General features: G+C 43.3%; 1 protein-coding gene across 3 annotated transcripts in view; it reads left to right on the top strand.

Annotated features, from left to right (window-relative positions):
• SCFD2 (sec1 family domain containing 2) overlaps positions 1-19179 on the top strand; it is a 416000-nt gene that overhangs the window by 335698 nt on the left and 61123 nt on the right. Inside the window, exon 6 of one of the 3 annotated variants that reach the window (XM_088836335.1) lies at positions 1759-4668. The exons of the other annotated variants lie outside the window; for them this stretch is intronic. Coding sequence (XP_088692461.1) covers positions 1759-1937 — 179 coding nt within the window. The 3' untranslated portion in view covers positions 1938-4668. Of the gene's footprint in view, positions 1-1758; positions 4669-19179 lie in introns of those variants that run through there. 3 annotated transcript variants of the gene reach the window in all.

Raw genomic sequence — 19179 nt, 5'->3', positions numbered from 1 at the left:
AGGCCCACTTGACTTCACGTTCCTGGATGTCAGACTCTAGGTGAGTGATCACACCATCATGATTATCTGGGTCATGAAGATCTTTTTTGTACAGTTCTTCTGTGTATTCTTGCTACCTCTTCTTAATATCTTCTGTTTCTGTTAGGTCCATACCATTTTTATCCTTTATTGTGCCCATGTTTGCATGAAATATTCCCTTGTTATCTCTAATTTTCTTGAAGAGATCTCTGCTGCTGCTGCTAAGTGGCTTCAGTCATGTCTGACTCTGTGCAACCCCATAGACGGCAGCCCACCAGGCTCCGCTGTCCCTGGGATTCTCCAGGCAAGAACACTGGAGTGGGTTGCCATTTCCTTCTCCAGTGTGTGAAAGTGAAAAGTGAAAGTGAAGTCGCTCAGTCGTGTCCGACTAGTAGCGACCCCATGGACTGCAGCTCACCAGGCTCCTCTGTCCATGCAATTTTCTAGGCAAGAGTACTGGAGTGGCTTGCCATTGGTCTTTCCCATTCTTTTGTTTTCCTCTATTTCTTTGCGCTGATCGCTGAGGAAGGCTTTCTTATCTCTCTTTGCTATTCTTTGGAACTCTGCATTCAAATGGATATATCTTTCCTTTTCTCCTTTGCTTCTCATTTGTCTTCTTTTCACAGCTATTTGTAAGGTCTCCTCAGACAGCCATTTTGCCTTTTTGCATTTCTTCTTGGGGACGGTTTTGATCACTGCGTCCTGTACAATGTCACGAACCTCCACCCATGATTCTTCAGGCGCTCTATCTATCAGATCTAATCCCTTGAATCTATTTGTCACTTCCACTGCATAATGGGAAGGGATTTGATTTAGGTCATACCTGAATGGTCTAGTGGTTACACACTGATCAAGAGAAAAATGGATCCAGCATGATCTAGCATGTGCTCCTGTTGGATGCTGATGCTGGTGGCTGCATCCTTCAGGGTCATCACTGCATATGTATAAGCAAGAATTGGAAAGAATGCCATTTCCACATGTGAACATTGGCAGTGAAGAGAGTCGGCGTGTGACTGCTAGCAGCGCCTTATCAGCACCAATACATCTGTATAGTGGGTACAGTTTAAGTTGTACTTTCACCAGCTCACTGGCATCTTCAAGGTCACATTGAGGTCACTGTAGTTCTGTCACTTTGTAGAAGAGGAAATGGGATACCTAGTTAAAGCATGTGTCCAAAGGGCCACAGTAAGTCCAGATTCTCTGACTCAGAACCCCCCATTTCTTCTGCAACCCTGCAGTTGCCTCAGTCGTGACTTCGGTTTTTTAGGGGCACCAGACCTTGGGAGAGAGTTGGCCAAGCTGTGGCTCTGCCAATTCAGAACCAGACTCCAGTGAAATAGAAGAGGGAAGGGGGCACATCTGAGGAGCACAGCACATCTGCTGACACTCGGAGCCTTCATCTCTGTATTCCAGCCCAGCTCTCTCTCACCCAAGGCTCCCTGCCTCTGCCATATCCCCAGAGCCCCTGGGTAGCACCAGACTGTCATATCTGTGTCATTCTCATTCCTGACTGCTGTGGAAAGATGCATGTATGAACATATCTTTAACCATTCACGTGATTTTTTTTTCTGTGATTTGCCTCTTTATATTCTTTGCCTATTTTTCTACTTGGTTGTCTTTTTTCTACAGATTTTCTTGCTGATTTATTCCTTTGGCTGATAGTTTGTTGATTTTGTATGTTACAAATGCCTTATACTCATTGAAGGCTTCTCTTTTCACTTTGTTTATGGTATCTCTCAGGCTTCCCTGATGGCTCAGCTGTAAAGAATCCACCTGCCAATGCAGAAGTTACAGGAGACGCGGGTTCAGTCCTTGGGTCAGGAAGATCCAGAATTCAAATTCTTGGCTGGAGAATCCCATGGACAGAGGAGCCTGGCTGGCAGCAGTCCACAGGGTTGCAAAGAGTCAGACACGACTGAAGCAACTTAGCACACACACATATGCATGCATGGTATCTCTCCTTTTTTTCTAAAATATTTTCAAGTTTTGTTCTTTCACATTTAGGGCTTTAATATCTCTGAATTTTTGCATATAATAAATGGTATAGGAATCAAGTTTTATACTGATGATGTCCAAATACCACTTGTTGATTAGTTCATCCTCTCCACACTGAATTTCAGCAGCATCTTGGTTGTATATCAAGTTTCCATGATATGCCTGACAGTTCACAGTCTCTCTGCTTTCATTTCATTCTTTGGTTTCTTCCTATGCCAATACCACACTGTCTTTATTTCTAAATCTGTATAGTGGACCTTGTCCAGCTTCAGCTTTTTGCTGGTTTCTCTTAACTCTTTGCTCTCCCATAGAAGTTTTAGAATCAAATTGTTAAATTTTACACAGACATACACATACCCCCCTCACTTTCTTGATTTGCATTGAAGGTGTACTGAGTTAATAGATTTATCTGGAGAGAACTGATATAGTTACAGTCTTAATCCCTAAGGGAACTTGAGTTTGTCACAGGTGCATGAAGGCCAGAGCTTGCTCTGAATAATGAAGGGACACCTGGCTTCTGTCTGGTGGTTTCCCTGTAAATGGAGAGCTTTTTCCAAATGGCCATCCTTGACTGAACTTTGGGTGCATATTACAATAGCTCTTTCCCTGCGTGGTGAGCCAAGATGGGAAATGATTATTATAGTGCAATTTGCCAAGATTTTTTTCTAGCTGAGTGATCAAATATATGTAGTTAAGAAAAGAAGAGCCTGTAAGAACAGTGCAAAGGCCAGCACAGCTCTGGCAGCTGGATTCCCCTGCTGCCCAGTACGAGAAAACTCATAAACATCAGGACACAGTGAGCAGTTTTCACAGGCTGGACACTCTGCCAGTGAGACAAGATTCAAAATAGAATAATGAGAAAACAAGAAGGGTGTCTTCAAACCTGCTGAGCATGACATGTCCCAGCCAATTTCATCCTGAAGATTATAACTGTTCTCTGATGAGTGCTTTCCTGTTCCTCCCAGCTCTCCTACCATAAATACCTGAGAGTCAAAAACAGTCCCTGCATTCTGAAGAGTAGTAATGCTGATCCTTTATTCTGGAAGGCTCTGATACATATTCAGTTCAGTTTAATTCAGTCGCTCAGTCGTGTCCGACTCTTTGCGACCCCGTGAACCACAGCACGGCAGGCCTCCTTGTCCATCACCAGCTCCTGGAGTTCACTCAAACTCATGTCCATCGAGTCGGTGATGCCATCCAGCCATCTCATTCTCTGTCGTCCCCGTCTCCTCCCGCCCCCAATCCCTCCCAGCATCAGAGTCTTTTCCAGTGAGTCAACTCGTCGCATGAGGTGGCCAAAGTATTGGAGTTTCAGCTTTAGCATCAGTCCTTCCAATGAACACCCAGGACTGATCTCCTTCAGAATGGACTGGTTGGATCTCCCTGCAGTATTTAATGAAGATTTTTAAAGGATGAGAGCCTGTTTCTTTTAATTCTTAAGATTTTCAAGAAAATAAAATAAGCATCTGTATTATGTTAAACTACAGACACATGTGTAATATTTTTGAGTTGAGGGATGAAAACTGTAGCGTCTGCTCATGACTTTAATCATAGGCACTGTCATGGTAAGCCATTTGTTGTTCCAATTATCATGAGAATTACAATACTCCTTTTTCTTTGTTCAAGAAGGATTAATGAATTTGAGGTTTATACATCAAATGTTTTTTAAGAGACCAATGTTCCCTTTTTAGAATTGAAATACCCTAGCTTTTAGTAATTTTGAAACACAGCTTCCATAATCTTGTAAAAGTACTCAATTAAATATATCTAAAGTGAAAAAAATTTTAATATTTTCCTATAAGACTTGAGAATATTTAGCAAATTTTCCAGCAGGCTATGAAGGGGATTCCTTGGCACATTTTTCCCACTGCTTTTTCCTCCTGTCCTTCAGCTCTCTCCCGGAACTCAAGCCAGCGAAAACCCATGAAACTCAGGCTCTGATGTCTCATTGCAAAAATTCGTTGAGAGACAAAGAGATAAGTAAGAGGTGGATTTGTTAGGATTCAGAGGGTTTCCCTGGTGGCTCAGAGGTTAAAGCATCTGCCTCCAATGCGGGAGACCCAGGTTCGATCCCTGGGTTGGGAAGATCCCTGGAGAAGGAAATGGCAACCCACTTCAGTACTCTTGCCTGGAGAATCCCATGGATGGAGGAGCCTGGTAGGCTACAGTCCACAGGGTCCCAAAGAGTCAGACACAACTGAGCGACTTCACTTCACTTCACTTTTAAGATAAACCTATGATATCCATGGGTGATAATCACTCATTTGAAGATGAATTTTACACCAACATGGGACCTGGCTATGACCGTCATAACCAACTATGGCAGTAAAAGTTCAGATCCCTAAGTCCCACTCCAGGAGATTCCAGAACTTCCCTAATGGTTGACAGTCTGCCCTTCCAATGCAGGGGGTGTATGTTTGATTCATGGTTGGGGAACTAAGATCCCACATGCCACACAGTGTGGCCAAAAACAAGCAAGAGAGATTCTGTGTTAGCTGCCTGAGACAATTTTCTATGCTTTTGAAACAAGCATGCATGCTATTTTCAACTTCTTACAAGTAACATATTCCATTTTTCCACTATAATTAATCATTCTAAATTTATAGGCTTTATTTTCTCCTTAAACTATAAGATCTAGAAGATGATTTTAAAAGGATGCCACATTTGGCTCACGGGGGCTGTCCTCAGGTGTCCCCGACCACCACCCTGCTAAATTCAAAAAAAAAAAAAAAAGGAAGGATGCAACATTTGCTTTTAAAATCTGGTTAACTTAATAATTTAAGAGAAGAATAAGACAAGATGTTTGATGTAGAAATCCCAAGCTCATGATTCCTTCTTGAAAAAAAATGGAAAGAGTATTACAGTTCTCATGGGTCTCTCTATAAGTGGAAGTTTGGAGAAAGAAAAAGAGAGTTAAATTTAAAGTCAGTAAAAGAATCGTTCCATTTGAAACTTGTGTCCTTTTACATTTCTTGGAAAGTATGTCCAGAAATATCTGATAACTGAAGCCTGTGAGAAAGCCGTGTCCTAGTGGAAGCTATAACTTTCTGTCAATAAGGAATTCTGTCCCCTTGGTTTTATTTGTTAGTAGTGGTATTTTTTTGATTTGAGTGTTTTCCCCCTTGACTTTAGCAGAAACACAACTCATTTCTCCATAGAGTAACACCAAGAACTGATGAAAAAAGGAAACATTTATGAAAAGGTTAGTGTTACACCCTCATGTTTGCTTCCTTGACAAGGATGTGATATGATTGTGTGTCAGTTCCAAATTGTGTGGGTTGGAGGAAGAGGATTTGAGGGAAGAAAATCTTTAGTGTAGGCTAGAGCTATAGAAATAAAGAAGCAAGTAGATTTGGGGCTGGGCCTCTAGTTCCCTGAAGAAAGGTAAGTTAAATGTAAAATTCAGTTCATAACACTTGTGGTATATGAATATAGCCTATTGAACAAAATTTAACCAGTACAGGTAAAAACACGAGTTCCTCTTGATGTCTCCCCTTCTCTAATTCCACTCCTCTTTCCATAAGTAACCTCGGTCATCAGTTTGAATATAATCATCCGCATTATTTTCTAAGTTTTCACATCCAGATGTATGTGCAGTGATATACCAAGATGTCTACAGGGCTTTTTAAAGTACATATGATATCATAGTCTACATATTATTCTGCAACTTGTTTTTTCCACTAAATATGTCTTAGAGTTCTTTCCAGGGGATCACATATATATCTACCCTGTCCTGTTTTAACGGCTGCATAATATTCTATGTTAATTTAATCCTTATTCATGGGTGCACATTAGAAGCAGTTGTTTCTAATCATTCTTCGTTGTAAGTCAGGCATAGTGACCACCTTTCTACATGCTTCTTTGTACCCAAATAAGATTATTTCTAGGGTAGATTGCTCAACGCAGAGCTGCTAGGTCAAAGGGCCTGCATATTGTAATTTTAATAGAAGCCACCTGTGCACGTGTGTGCTTAGACCCTTCAGTCACGTCTCACTCTGTGCAACCCCGTGGACTGTAGCCCAGCAGGCTTCTCTGTCCATGGAATTCTCCAGGCAAGGATACTGGAGTAGATTGCCACCCTCCGAATGATTTCACCAGTCCACATCTCCACCAACTGTATATCATCACCATGCTTGATGTAGTCAAATGCTTTAAAATGCTTGCAATTAATTATGCTTTGATTTAATTAGATTTAATATTTAATGCCTTTTGAGAACTGTCATTTTAAATAAATTCGTATACACCCAGAGAGGAACCTTTTGTCTGCCCATATGCTCGTGTTTAGCTTCACTGTAAACATGCCTTGTTATAGCCTCTAGTCAGTACTTCCTCTGGAGCCCAAACTGAAGACAGGCTAGGTGGCTACTATGGCAACCAGCTTTATGCTAGATCCTGGGGGAGAAGGGGTGACTATTACATGAGGAGAGGTGAGATAGACAGTAGTTTCTGGAAAATATCCTTCCAGGCTGGTGTAAGCCTGGAAATTTCTTTCAGAAAACAAATCCCTTTAGATGAAGCACTGGCCCTTGGCATGGAAAGGAGTTGGTCTGTAATATGAAAGTACTGCATGGCCTCCATAGCCCTTTCAGCTTGACGTTCTATAACTCCTCTATGAAACTGGCTATTATAGTTGACAGGAATAAACAAGAGCTTGAGAGAATGGAATTCAGGAGGGAGGAGGTAGTCCAGAAGTCAGTGTTTCCCTGGTGGCTCAATGGTAAAGAATCCGCCTGTCAATGTAGGAGACTCAAGAGATGCAAATTCAATCCCTGGAGAAGGAAATGGCAACCCACTCCAGAATTCTTGCATGGGAAATTCCATGGACAGAGGAGCCTGGCCGGCTACCGTCCACAGGATTGCAGAGTTGGACACGACAGAGGGACTAAAACAAAAAACAGCAACAAAAGGGCAGATACAAGATTTGATTACTTCTGGGGAGCTCGAAGACATTGACTGCAGGAGGAACATGGACGGGAGGTCACTGTCCCCACCCACCCACTGACCTGGCCGTCACCTCTGCTCAGAGGGATATGTCTATTCAGACATTAGGCAGTAGCTCCCCGCTAATCAACTGAAATGTTTTTAAAACCAGATTATAAAGTTGACATAGTTCCTCTATGACGTCCTTTAAGACACATGAGAAGAGAGGTCAGCCAATTATGTCATTGAGAGCAAAGTTTGGATGATAAATGTATCATTAGAACAACAGATACAGGCAATTCAATTTTCTTTTATAGAAGAGTCATAACATCTGTTTCTTTATAGGGTTGCATCGTTCTCTGGCATGGACTCAGAAGGATTAGAATAATTGGTTGTTCAGACGCTAAGTCGTGTCTGACTCTTTGTGATCCCATGGACTGGAGCACGCCAGGCTTTCCTGTCCTTCACTATCTCCTAGAATTTGCTCAAACTCATGTCCTTTGAGTTGGTTATGCAATCTAACCATTTCATCCTCTTTTGACCCCTTCCACTCCTGCCTTCAATCTTTCCCAGCATCAGTGTCTTTTCCAATGAGTTAGCTCTTCCCATCAGGTGACCAAAGTATTGGAGCTTCAGCTTCAGCATCAGTCCTTCCAATGAATATTCAGGATTGATTTCCTTTAGGATTGACTGGTTTGATCTCCTTGCTGTCCAAAGGACTCTCAAGAGTCTTCTCCCATACTACAATTTGAGAGCATCAATTCTTTAGCACTCAGCCTTCTTTATGGTCCAACTTTCACAACTGTACATGACTCTTGGAAAAATCATGGCTTTGATTATACAGACCTTTATCAGCAAAGTGATGTCTCTGCTTTTTAATATGCTATTTAGGTTGGTCCTAGCTTTCTTTCAAGAGGCAAGCATCTTTTAACTTCATGGCTGCATTCATTGTTGGCAGTGGTTTTGGAGTCCAAGAAACTAAAATCTGCCACTGTTTCCACCTTTTCTTTTTCCCCATCTATATGCCATGAAGTGATGGGACTGGATGCCATGATCTTAGTTTTTTGAATGTTGAGTTTTAAGTCAACTTTTTCACTCTCCTCTTTTACCCTCATCAAGAGGCTCTTTAGTTCCTCTTCGCTTTCTGCCATTAGAGTGGTATTATCTGCACATCTGAGGTTGTTGATATTTCTCCTGGTAATCTTGATTCCAACTTGTGATTCACCCAGCCCAGCGTTTTACATGAATAGAAGAATAATATAGGTTGATGTTCTTTTTTGCCCGATAGTTTCTTCCTTTAGTGCTTAACCCTATTTGTCAAGGTTCTACTCTTATGTCCCAGACATTTGGGGTATGAGAGGGAGCTTAACATTTCCAGAACGTAGTTGTTACAAAGCAATATCATCTCCAGTGTCCTCCCCAGCCACTGACCTTCTGGGTGATGAATTCTATAATATTGCTGCAGCATGGAAATCTTTTTTAAAATGAGATAATACATCATTTCAATGAATAAAGGAACAAAAGAATCCTCAATCTTAGTCTCAAATGACATAAGTTTTGAGAGGTCTTATGCTTAATTGTATTATTCTAGACACAACTAAGAGAGACAGAATATGTCTAAAATTACAAGTTTTATCTATTGCACAATAAAGTTCATTGACAATATTTTTAGTGCATATTATCCTTGTCAATTTCTAAAGACTTATCTGCTGAATAATTGTCTATGCCACTGACCTTTTGACATCCTGGAGATTTTATGTTTAGGCTCTCATTTCATTATATAGTTTTGTAAGTAAAATGTTCTCAGTGTGCTAAAAATAAAGGTGTACCTTGTGTCTGAATTCACCCCTTCCTTGTGGTTCTAATTTAGACATCCTGAAGGGTTGGGAAAGAGCAGGTGAGTTGAGATGGAGCATACAAAGCCATTGCAGTATAAGTCAGGGACTCTCTTTGTGTCAGTCCTCTTATGCTAGGTTTTCGTTTACATAATGAATAAGCCCAGTGCCTATCTTTTACAGGGATTTTTTTTTTTTCAACTAACACTTTAAAATGAGATTTAAAAATACCATATTCCTACTCTGGTCACAAGAGCCAGCAAAGCTGGAATCTGCCCCTTGTCTTCTTGAGTTAGGCACACCATCTTGAATCATTGGCTTATACTCACACCTTTAATTATTTTTTACAATGGTAAAAGATTTTCTTTAGTAGCAGCAGGGTAATGTCATATTTGAAAGTGAAAGAAGTGTCAGTCACCCAGTCGTGTCCAACTCTTTGCAACCCCATGGACTGTAGCCCGCCAAGCTCCTCTGTCTGTGGAATTCTCCAGGCAAGAATATAGGAGTGTGTTGCCATCCCCTTATCCAGGGGATCTTCCCAACCCAGGGCTGAACCCGGGTCTCCCACATTGCAGGCAGATTCTTTACTGTCTTAGCCACCAGGGAAGCCCAGAGTCATATGTAAATAATGCCAAATTCCCTTCTGCCTAATGCATTTTTTTTTCTTTAACTTTTTTTGGGCTTTTCCCTTCCATAATAGATTTATATAGGTCAGATCCCCAGCTATCTTAAGCTATGCTATGTAGGCATATCTCATTTTGGTGAGGAATATTCTCATATCAAAATGCTCAGGACACCTAAAGTATTTCCAAGGCCAACCCAATGGCCCCCTTGTTTCAAGAGGTATTCATTAAAGTGCTTTCTCCTTGGACTTCAGCCCCTCTCCCTCCCATACCCCTCACCCTGAAATGCTGCTCACGCAGTGCTCCCTAAAGATAACATTAGCAATAGTTAACTCTCAAGACCTTCCTGTTTATTCACTCGTTTATTTCCCCTCCCCACTAAAACCTATACTAAGGAAGCCCAGAGAAGTTGGGTCATTCATCCAGGCTCACACAGCCTGAGCTTGGCAATATCACACCAGTCTGCCTGGCCTGGGAGCCAATTAACAACCACCTGACTCTGTGTTTCCTGAGTCAGTGCCTCTAACCAAGACGGTGGCACCTCCGCACATCTGCTCCCAGCTCCTCTCGAGGAATATCAGCACTGGAATCAGAATGTTCAGCTTCTTTCACGCTAACACTCGGTTTCCTACTTTCTCCAACATGGCCCACCTCCTTGTCCCTCGGTGAATTAGCTCAATCAGTCTTTTTGCCAGACCTTCTGTGGCGACTCAGATGGTAAAACATTTGTCTATAATTCAGGAGACCCGGGTTCAATCCCTGGGTCAGGAAGATCCTCTGGAGAAGGAAATGGCAATCCACTCCAGTACTCTCACCTGGAAAATCCCATGGATGGAGGAGCCTGGTAGGCTACAGTCCATGGGGTCACTAAGAGTCAGACATGACTGAGCGACTTCGCTCACTCTGCGGCCTGTGCTCTAACTTTCCTCTTCCTTTAGCTATTACCTTTCTACCATCTAGAGTCAGTATTTTCACCACCACCCCCCGCCACTCCTTTTCTGTCAATTCTAGTTCCTCCATGCATAGATACTAGAAAAATATTTCTTAGCACTCACCATTTTCATCAAATTCCTGCCACTGATAAAGAACAAGCAATAGGTTCTCTTTCACTAATAATACAGTATTCCCGGGGCCTCCTAGCATTCACCATCCAATGAGTAACTTGTCCGCATGTCCTCACTCTCTGAATTTCTCTCATCTCTACCAGACAGATCTTGTGTTTAGGCAAGGTAGTCTGTTTTAGATGGAGCCATTCACTCAACACATATTTGATATGTGGCTTCAGTGTGCCAGGCTAGTGAACCAGTGTAAGTGCCTGTCTTCCAGAAGCTCCTTGTCCAACGATGGAACCAGGCTCAACAAAATGGGATAATGCCCCAGTACAGTATCTCTGGGGTCTTTGATTCTACTGCAAGGGAACTTCTGAGCAGGACTCTAAGAAGTGGAGAATTTAGTTTTCTGGCGTCTGCTATACAGAAAGACCCACCAAAGGAAGCAGACAGAGATGTCAGAAAAGCCATTTACCCTGTCTGCCCTGTGCTGCTTTGTTTTCTTCGTGTCACTTGTATTCAAACATTTGCTTATGTATGTATATATGTATGTATACTGTCTGTCTCTTCCTCGAAAATATAAGAGCCACGCAGCAGGAATGTTGTGCTTGTTCACAGATGCATCTTCTAGAAGCTATACCTCGGGCACAGTTCAGTTCACTTCAGTTCAGTCACTCATTCATGTCCGACTCTTTGTGACCCCATGGACTGGAGCACACCAGGCCTCCCTGTCTATCCCCAACTCCCGGAGTCTACCCAAACTCACGTCCATTGAATCAGTGATGCCATCCAACCATCTCATCCTCCATCAACCCCTTCTCCTCTTGCCTTTAATCTTTCCCAGCATCAGGGTCTTTTCAAATGAGTCAGCTCTTTGCATCAGGTGGCCCAACTATTGGACTTTCAGCTTCAACATCAGTCCTTCCAATGAACACACAGGATTGATCTCCTTTAGGATGGACTGGTTGGATTTCCTTGCAGTCCAAGGGACTCTCAAGAGTCTTCTCCAACACCACAGTTCAAAAGCATCCATTCTTCTGCACTCAGCTTTCTTTCTAGTCCAACTCTCACATCCATACATGACTACTGGAAAAACCTTAGCTTTGACTAGATGGACCTTTGTTGGCAAAGTAATGTCTCTGCTTTTTATTATGCTGTCTAGGTTGGTCATAACTTTCCTTCCAAGGAGTAAGCGTCTTTTAATTTCATGGCTGCAATCACCATCTGCAGTGATTTTGGAGCCCAGAAAAATAAAGTCTGCCACTGTTTCCCCATCTATTTCCCATGAAGTGATGGGACCAGATGCCATGATCTTAGTTTTCTGAATGTTGAGCTTTAAGCCAACTTCTTCACTCTCCTCTTTCACTTTCATCAAGAGGCTCTTTAGTTCTTCTTCACTTTCTGCCATAAGGGTGGTGTCATCTGCATATCTGAGGTTATTGATATTTCTCCCAGCTATCTTGATTCCAGCTTGTGCTTCCTCCAGCCCAGCGTTTCTCATGATGTACTCTGCATATAAGTTAAATAAGCAGGGTGACAATATACAGCCTTGACATACTCCTTTTCCTATTTGGAACCAGTCTGTTGTTCCATGTCCAGTTCTAACTGTAGCTTCCTTATCTGCATACAGATTTCTCAAGAGGCAGGTCAGTGGTCTGGTATTCTCATCTTTTTCAGAATTTTCCAGTTTATTGTGATCCACACAGTTAAAGGCTTTGGCATAGTCAATAAAGCAGAAATAGATGTTTTTCTGGAATTGTCTTTCTTTTTCTATGATCTAGCGGATGTTGGCAATTTGATCTCTGGTTCCTCTGCCTTTTCTAAAACCAGCTTTGACATCTGGTAGTTCATGGTTCACGTAATGCTGAAGCCTGGCTTGAAGAATTTTGAGTATTACTTTACTAGCATGTGAGATGAGTGGAATTGTGCAGTAGTTTGAGCATTCTTTGGCATTACCTTTCTTTGGGATTGGAATGAAAACTGACCTTTTTCAATGCTGTGGCCACTGCTGAGTTTTCCAAATCTGCTGGCATATTGAGTGCAGCACTTTCACAGCATCATCTTTCAGGATTTGAAACAGCTCAACTGGAATTCCATCACCTCCGCTAGCTTTGTTCGTAGTGATGCTTCCTAAGACCCACTTGACTTCACATTCCTGGATGTCAGACTCTAGGTGAGTGATCACACCATTGTGATTATCTGGGTCATGAAGATCTTTTTTGTATAGTTCTTCTGTGTATTCTTGCCACCTCTTCTTAATATCTTCTGCTTCTGTTAGGTCCATACCATTTCTGTCCTTTATTGTGCCCATCTTTGCATGAAACGTTCCCTTGGTATCTCTAATTTTCTTGAAGAGATCTCTAGTCTTTCCCATTCTATTGTTTTCCTCTGTTTCTTTGCACTGATCACTGAGGAAGGCTTTCTTATCTCTCCTTGCTATTTCTTGGAACTCTGCATTCAGATGGGTGCTTTCCTTTTCTCCTTTGCTTTTCACTTCTCTTCTTTTCACAGCTATTTGTAAGGCCTCCTCAGACAGCCATTTTGTTTTTTTGCATTTCTTTTCCATGGGGATGGTCTTGATCCCTGTCTCCTGTACATTATCACAAACCTCCATCCATAGTTCATCAGGCACTCTGTCTATCAGATATAGTCCCTTAAATCTATTTCTCACTTCCACTGTATAATCATTAGGTATTTGATTTAGGTCATACCTGAATGGTCGTGTGGTTTTCTCCACTTTCTTCAATTTCAGTCTGAATTTGGCAATAAGGAGTTCATGATCTGAGCCACAGTCAGTTCCCGGTCTTGTTTTTGCTGACTGTATAGAGCTTCTTCATCTTTGGCTGCAAAGAATATAATCAATCTGATTTCAGTGTTGGCCATCTGTTGATGTCCATGTGTAGAGTCTTCTCCTGTGTTGTTGGAAGAGGGTGTTTGCTGTGACCAGTGCGTTCTCTTGGCAAAGTAGGTACTCAATAAATATGTGTGTAATTAATTCAGTCAGCTGGAATTAGCTTTCTGGAACTGTAGTAAGAAGGGGTGTGAGGCTGCCTCCCACTTCTACAGGGAAAAGTGCCAGGACTTAGCAGTGCCTTTCTTGGGCCTGGGAGCGGGTCTCACCCCCTAGGCTACAAAACTGCTATCCAGAGGCTGGGGGTGCCCGAAGGGGACCGCACAGGGAAAGGTGATATCCACGCTGGAAAAGCAAAGAAAAGGAGAGTTTACCAGGCACAGAGTCCAGACAGATGTTTCTAACCGAGGGAAGAGCATGCCTGAGGGTCTTGACCGCTGCTCCCCATAGAACCTGCCCGTTCCTACCCCACCCTCATGGAGGGGCATGTGCTCCTTACACTCTTGGAACGCCATTCCCTCCCCAACTTTCTATCAGTTTATGTCTTTTGCTCCTTAATTATTTGTCGCACAATAAGAAGCCCCTTACCCTTTGCCTCAGACAGAACAGACTGCCCCCTGTCCGAGCTCTCAGGGATCATGTGGCTTGGGGATGCGGAGGTCCCCTTTTGAAATGTGAACTCACAGAAGCAGTGTTTCATGTTTCCTATTGTTCCACCCATGTGCCTCTTTCCAGCTGCAATTGGAATCTCCAGGTTTCAAGACTTCTCTCAGATCATCTTCTAATCTCCTATGTGATGTGTTAACCCTTCTAGCCTTAAATCGCCTAAAACAGAGACTCTAACATTAACTTCCAAAGCAGGCTGTGTTTCTCTCCCCAGACTCTCTGACTCCGGATGTGGCCTAGCAGCCCCTACCCTAAGACATGTATTTCTTCATTCCCAAGTGGGAGAGGTCTCCTTCTGAAGCTCGGACCTGCATGCGTTCGTTTGTGCGTGCTAAGTCGCTTCAGTCTTGTCTGACTCTTTGCAACCAATGGGCTGTAGCCTGCCAGGCTCCTCTGTCCATGGGATTCTCCAGTCATGAATACTGGAGTGGGTTGCCACGCCCTTCTCGAGGAAATCTTCCCAACTCAGGGATCAAACCCGTGTCTTTTACATCTTCTGCATTGGCTGACGGGTTCTTTACTTCTAGCACCACCTGGGAAGCTCTCAGATCTGCATAGCTGAGTATTATCGGAAGAAGCCTGACCTGTTCTAGGATATATTCCAGTCCCCACAGGCCTCAGACCTGTGGGTGCTCAACAGCCCCTGAGCTTCCTTAGACACCTTTCCACCTCCACAGCTTCTGTTCATGCCCTGCACATCACCAGTCAGCACTGACTGGGCAAATGTCTCATATCAGGCCCCGTATGAGGTCTGGTGAATATTAAAGAAAGTAACAGATGAGCAGGGAAGACCAGCAAGCAGGTTGTCCTCAGCCCTCTTGACTTGGGGTGCCAGCCACAAGGGAAGGCACACCCTCTGCTTGGGTTTGAATTCCTGAGCCGGCTGGGTTAGGGGGCTGCTGGTCCCAGCAGGTGGAGCTGCCTCTCTTGGCTTCTGTGGGTGTCTTGATATCGTCGTCAGTGGCAGCATGCCACCGTAGTCGTGCGTGCCAGGGTAAAGCATATGGCATATTCTTTCCAAAGGTGTGCAGATCTGAGAAGGAAGAGAATTCCATTAATGGCACGTCATTTTTGACCATCATTTCTCATTTTCGTTCCTAGGTTTCCCCTCTCTGCTGTGTGTGAGTTTGGGAAGGTGCTTTTCTCCTATTTTTCCCTTCCACGACTTTGAGTATACTCCTAAGCTGCACCCCATTCTTGCCCTAGCCAAACATATAGCTCATAGACCGTATTGCAGTTGCAACTATTGTCATCTGTGTCCGACTTTGGTCAGTTCCTCGGGGCAGGAGCCAGAGCCATGGTAGTCACTGGAGGAGCCCACTATAGTGCCTGATGCAGAGTAAGTGTGCTGTACATGTTTGGTGAATGACTGGTTGACTGACTGTCTTTCCCACCTAGTGATCCTAAGTCTGGCCTTAGAGGAATCTAGTTGCATATGCTTCTATTGACAGCCTTGCATAATCACAGAATTCAGACAGACTTGAATTTGAAACTTGCTTCTGTCACTTACTAGCTGTATAATCTTGGCTCAGTCCCATTCCCTTTCTGAACTTCAGTTTCTGTGTCTGTAGAGTGGAGTCATCCCTACTTCTCAGTGTTGCCAAGAGGATTAGGTATGATAATATGTTAATACCTAAAATATAGCAATGGTCAATGTTTGTTTTCCTTTGCCTTCTAATTGGCTCCATAGATTACTTATTCATCCCTCTTTGCACCAAGAATGTAGAGGGTTAGTGTTTGTAATAGTTAAGATGGGCTAAACACAAACAGCCCCAGAATCTTAGTGGTTTAAAACAGTCGTGGTCGTTTCTTCTCTTTATGCTGTGTGCACCTCAGGTCTACAGGGACTCTGCCAGATGGCCAAGGACCTCCTCTCACTATAGCCTCCACGATCGCTGATGCAGGGGGACGAGATGGGGGGAACTGAACCATGGCTTTTAAAGGCTTCCCCCTAGAAGTGGCATATAGCACTGCCACTTCTATTTAACAGCCCAAAGTAAACACAATGGTCCTACCTCACTCAGGGACACATGTAATCCTACCACACACCAGAAAGAGGAGACAAAGGTGCTAAAAATTGAACATCAGTGACCACCCAGGAATATTTAAGATGAGTTGACTTTAAAGGACAGCGAAGTCATAATTCACTTTGACTTAGATTGGGCCTGAGGACTGTTGAGCAAATGAGTAAAATCAACGAGATTGTAATGATGAGTGAATAGCCTTCCCAAGAGAACAGATCGTTTTTAAGGATATTAAGTGTTAGTTATTAGCTATGGACACTCGAGTTGCTGTCTTAAATATTTGTCTGAACAGGCAGCAGAGTCCTCTGCTTGTTAGTAAACTGTTGGTTTTTTTGTTCAGTTGCTAAGTTGTATGTGACTCTTGACCACCCCATGGACTATTCTCATTGACTCATTGGAAAAGACCCTGATGCTGGGAAAGATTGAAGGCGGGAGGAGAAGGGGACAACAAAAAGATGAGATGGTTGGATGGCATCACCAACTCGATGAACATGAGTTTGAGCAAGCTCTGGGAGTTGGTGATGGACAGGGAGGCCTGGTGTGCTGCAGTCCACGGGGTCACAAAGAGTTGGACAAGACTGAGTGACTGAACTGAACTGAACTGGACTGAAGCCCTCCAGTCTCCCCTGTCCTTCGCCATCTCCTGGAATTTGCTCAGATTCATGTCTGTTGAGTCAGTGATGCCATCTGACCATCTCGTCCTCTGCCACCCTTTTCTCCTTTTGCTTTCAGTCTTTCCTAGCATCAGCATTTTCCTTTGTTAATAGATTGTGTGTGCATACGCATGTGTGTGCTCAGTTGCTTCAATCATGTCCAACTCTGTGCAACCCTATGGACTATCACCTGCCAGGTTCCTCTGTCCATGGAATTTTCCAGGCAAGAACACTGCAGTGGTTTGCCATGTTAGTAGATTGCTGCTGCTAAGTCGCTTCAGTCGTGTCCGACTCTGTGTGACCCCATAGACGGCCTCCTACCAGGCTCCCCCATCCCTGGGATTCTCCAGGCAAGAACACTGGAGTGGGTTGCCATTTCCTTCTCAAATGCATGAAAGTGAAAAGTGAAAGTGTAGTTGCTCAGTCGTGTCCGACTCTTAGCAACTTCATGGACTGCAGCCTACCAGGCTCTTCCGTCCATGGGATTTTCCAGACAAGAGTACTGGAGTAGGGTGCCATTGCCTTCTCCGTTAGTAGATTACCAGTCACTAAATTAACCCTAGTCTCAGTATGCACTTGCAGGTAGTAACAATATAGTTTGTTCCAAATAACCTAAAATTTAAATTTGTCATAATGTAAACTGACCCTTCTCCTATCTCTTTGCTTAAATTTGCGCTATTTTACTGTGTTTTTGCTAAAGTTTTTTTAATCATAATAATTTAGTTAATAAGTTGTTTATTGATTTCTGTGGTGAAAGAGTCTGGATTCTGGATCCTTACTGCCTGGGTTCAAATTATGGTTCTATCATTAATTAGCTGTGAGGCCTTGGGCAAATTACTCAGCCTCTCTGTGCCCCATTTTTCTCAGCTGTGAATTGGAGGTGATGATAGCATCTACCTATAGGATAGTTCTGAGGATTAAATAAATTATTAACAATACATATAAAATACTTAGAATAGTACTTGCACGTGGTAAGTCCTCAATAAATGTTAACTATTATCATCATGTTAAAGTTGGATCATAAAGAAAGCTGAGCACCGAAGAATTGTTGCTTTTGAACTGTGGTGTTGGAGAAGACTCTTTAGAGTTCCTTAGACTGCAAGGAGATCCAACCAGCCAATCCTAAAGGAAAACAGTTCTGAATATTCATTGGAAGGACTGATGTTGAAGCTGAAACTTCAATACTTTGGCCACCTGATACGAAGAACTGACTCATTGGAAAAGACCCTGATGCTGGGAAAGATTGAAGGCAGGAAGAGAAGGGGATGACAGAGAATGAGATGGTTGGATGGCATCACTGGCTCAATGGACATGAGTTAGAGCAAGCTCCAGGAGTTAGTGATGGACAGGGAGGCCTGGAGTGCTGCAGTCCATGGGGTCGCAAAGAGTCGGACATGACTGAGTGACTGAACTGAACTGATTATCATTGTTTTTAGGCAAAGTGGAGAAGTACAAAGGAAACCTGGTGCAGGAAGAAATTTTTACGTTTTGTTTGCTGTTGCTTAGAACAGTGCCTCACGTTGGGTCACACAGTAAATATTTGTTGAGTGAATCATCGAATAGGCTCCACCCTGGTGAAATTGAAATCCAGCCTAACCCTCAATTCCTTCCTTAAAATAATAAGAGAACTTCCTTCTCTCAAAGCTACCGTAGCCAACCTGGAATTTTCAGGTCAGCACCAGCTCTTGATCTCCCTGACTAGGGATTTTCATTTTCCCTTAGCTTGCCAACTCAGTCTCTTAACACATTCTAGCAGCCATCCCAGTCCTAGGCTTCACAGGCTGCCCTTCTCTTTGCACCCTCTGTGGATGACCCTGGCACAATAGCATTGAACTCTTACAGCAGGGGCTGGTAGCCATGAAGCAGCACTAACATGCTGGTTTCCTCCTGTGGCAATTTGGATGGTTGTCATGTTATCTGATGCTTTTTGTTCCACTGAGTTCCATTGTGTTCTTACCATCAGTCAGAGGTGGGGAGACTGAAGCAACTTAGCATGCACACACCAAGTATTATACTTTAAGAGAGACAACTTAACTGAGATGGTGAAGAGGTGAAGTGTTAGTTGCTCAGTCTTGTCTGACTCTTTGCAACCCCATGGACTGTAGCCCACCAGGCTCCTCTGTCCATGGAATTCACCAGGCAAGAATACTGGAGTTGGTTACCATTCCCTTTCCCAGGGGATCTTCCCAACCCAGGAATTGAACCCAGGTCTCCTGCATTGCAGGCAGATTCTTTACCATCTGAGCCACCAAAGGCATCTTTGAGGAGATGTCCTGAGCTGATATCTAATATATATGGTAATGGTCAGAACAGGTAGATAGAAAAAAAGTGCAAAGATCCTAAGCTTGACATCAACTGGGAACAAGAGAAAGCCAGAGCAGCTGGAACTCTGAGGGCAAGGAGGAAGGGATGGTGGGACTGGATCACAGATATATAGCAAGGAGACTCCCCTGATGAGGCTAGACTGGTACCAAGCAGGTTGGAACAAAGGCAGGTTCTGAGGTCGCATGGTCATAACGAAGGCCTGGGAGAGCAGAGCCGTACT

The sequence above is a fragment of the Moschus berezovskii genome, chromosome 5 (genome assembly GCF_049115385.1).
Source record: "Moschus berezovskii isolate FMDL1 chromosome 5, NW_MosBer_1.0, whole genome shotgun sequence".
Taxonomy (NCBI): Eukaryota; Metazoa; Chordata; class Mammalia; order Artiodactyla; family Moschidae; genus Moschus; species Moschus berezovskii.
This window is presented reverse-complemented; position numbering and strand designations above follow the sequence as displayed.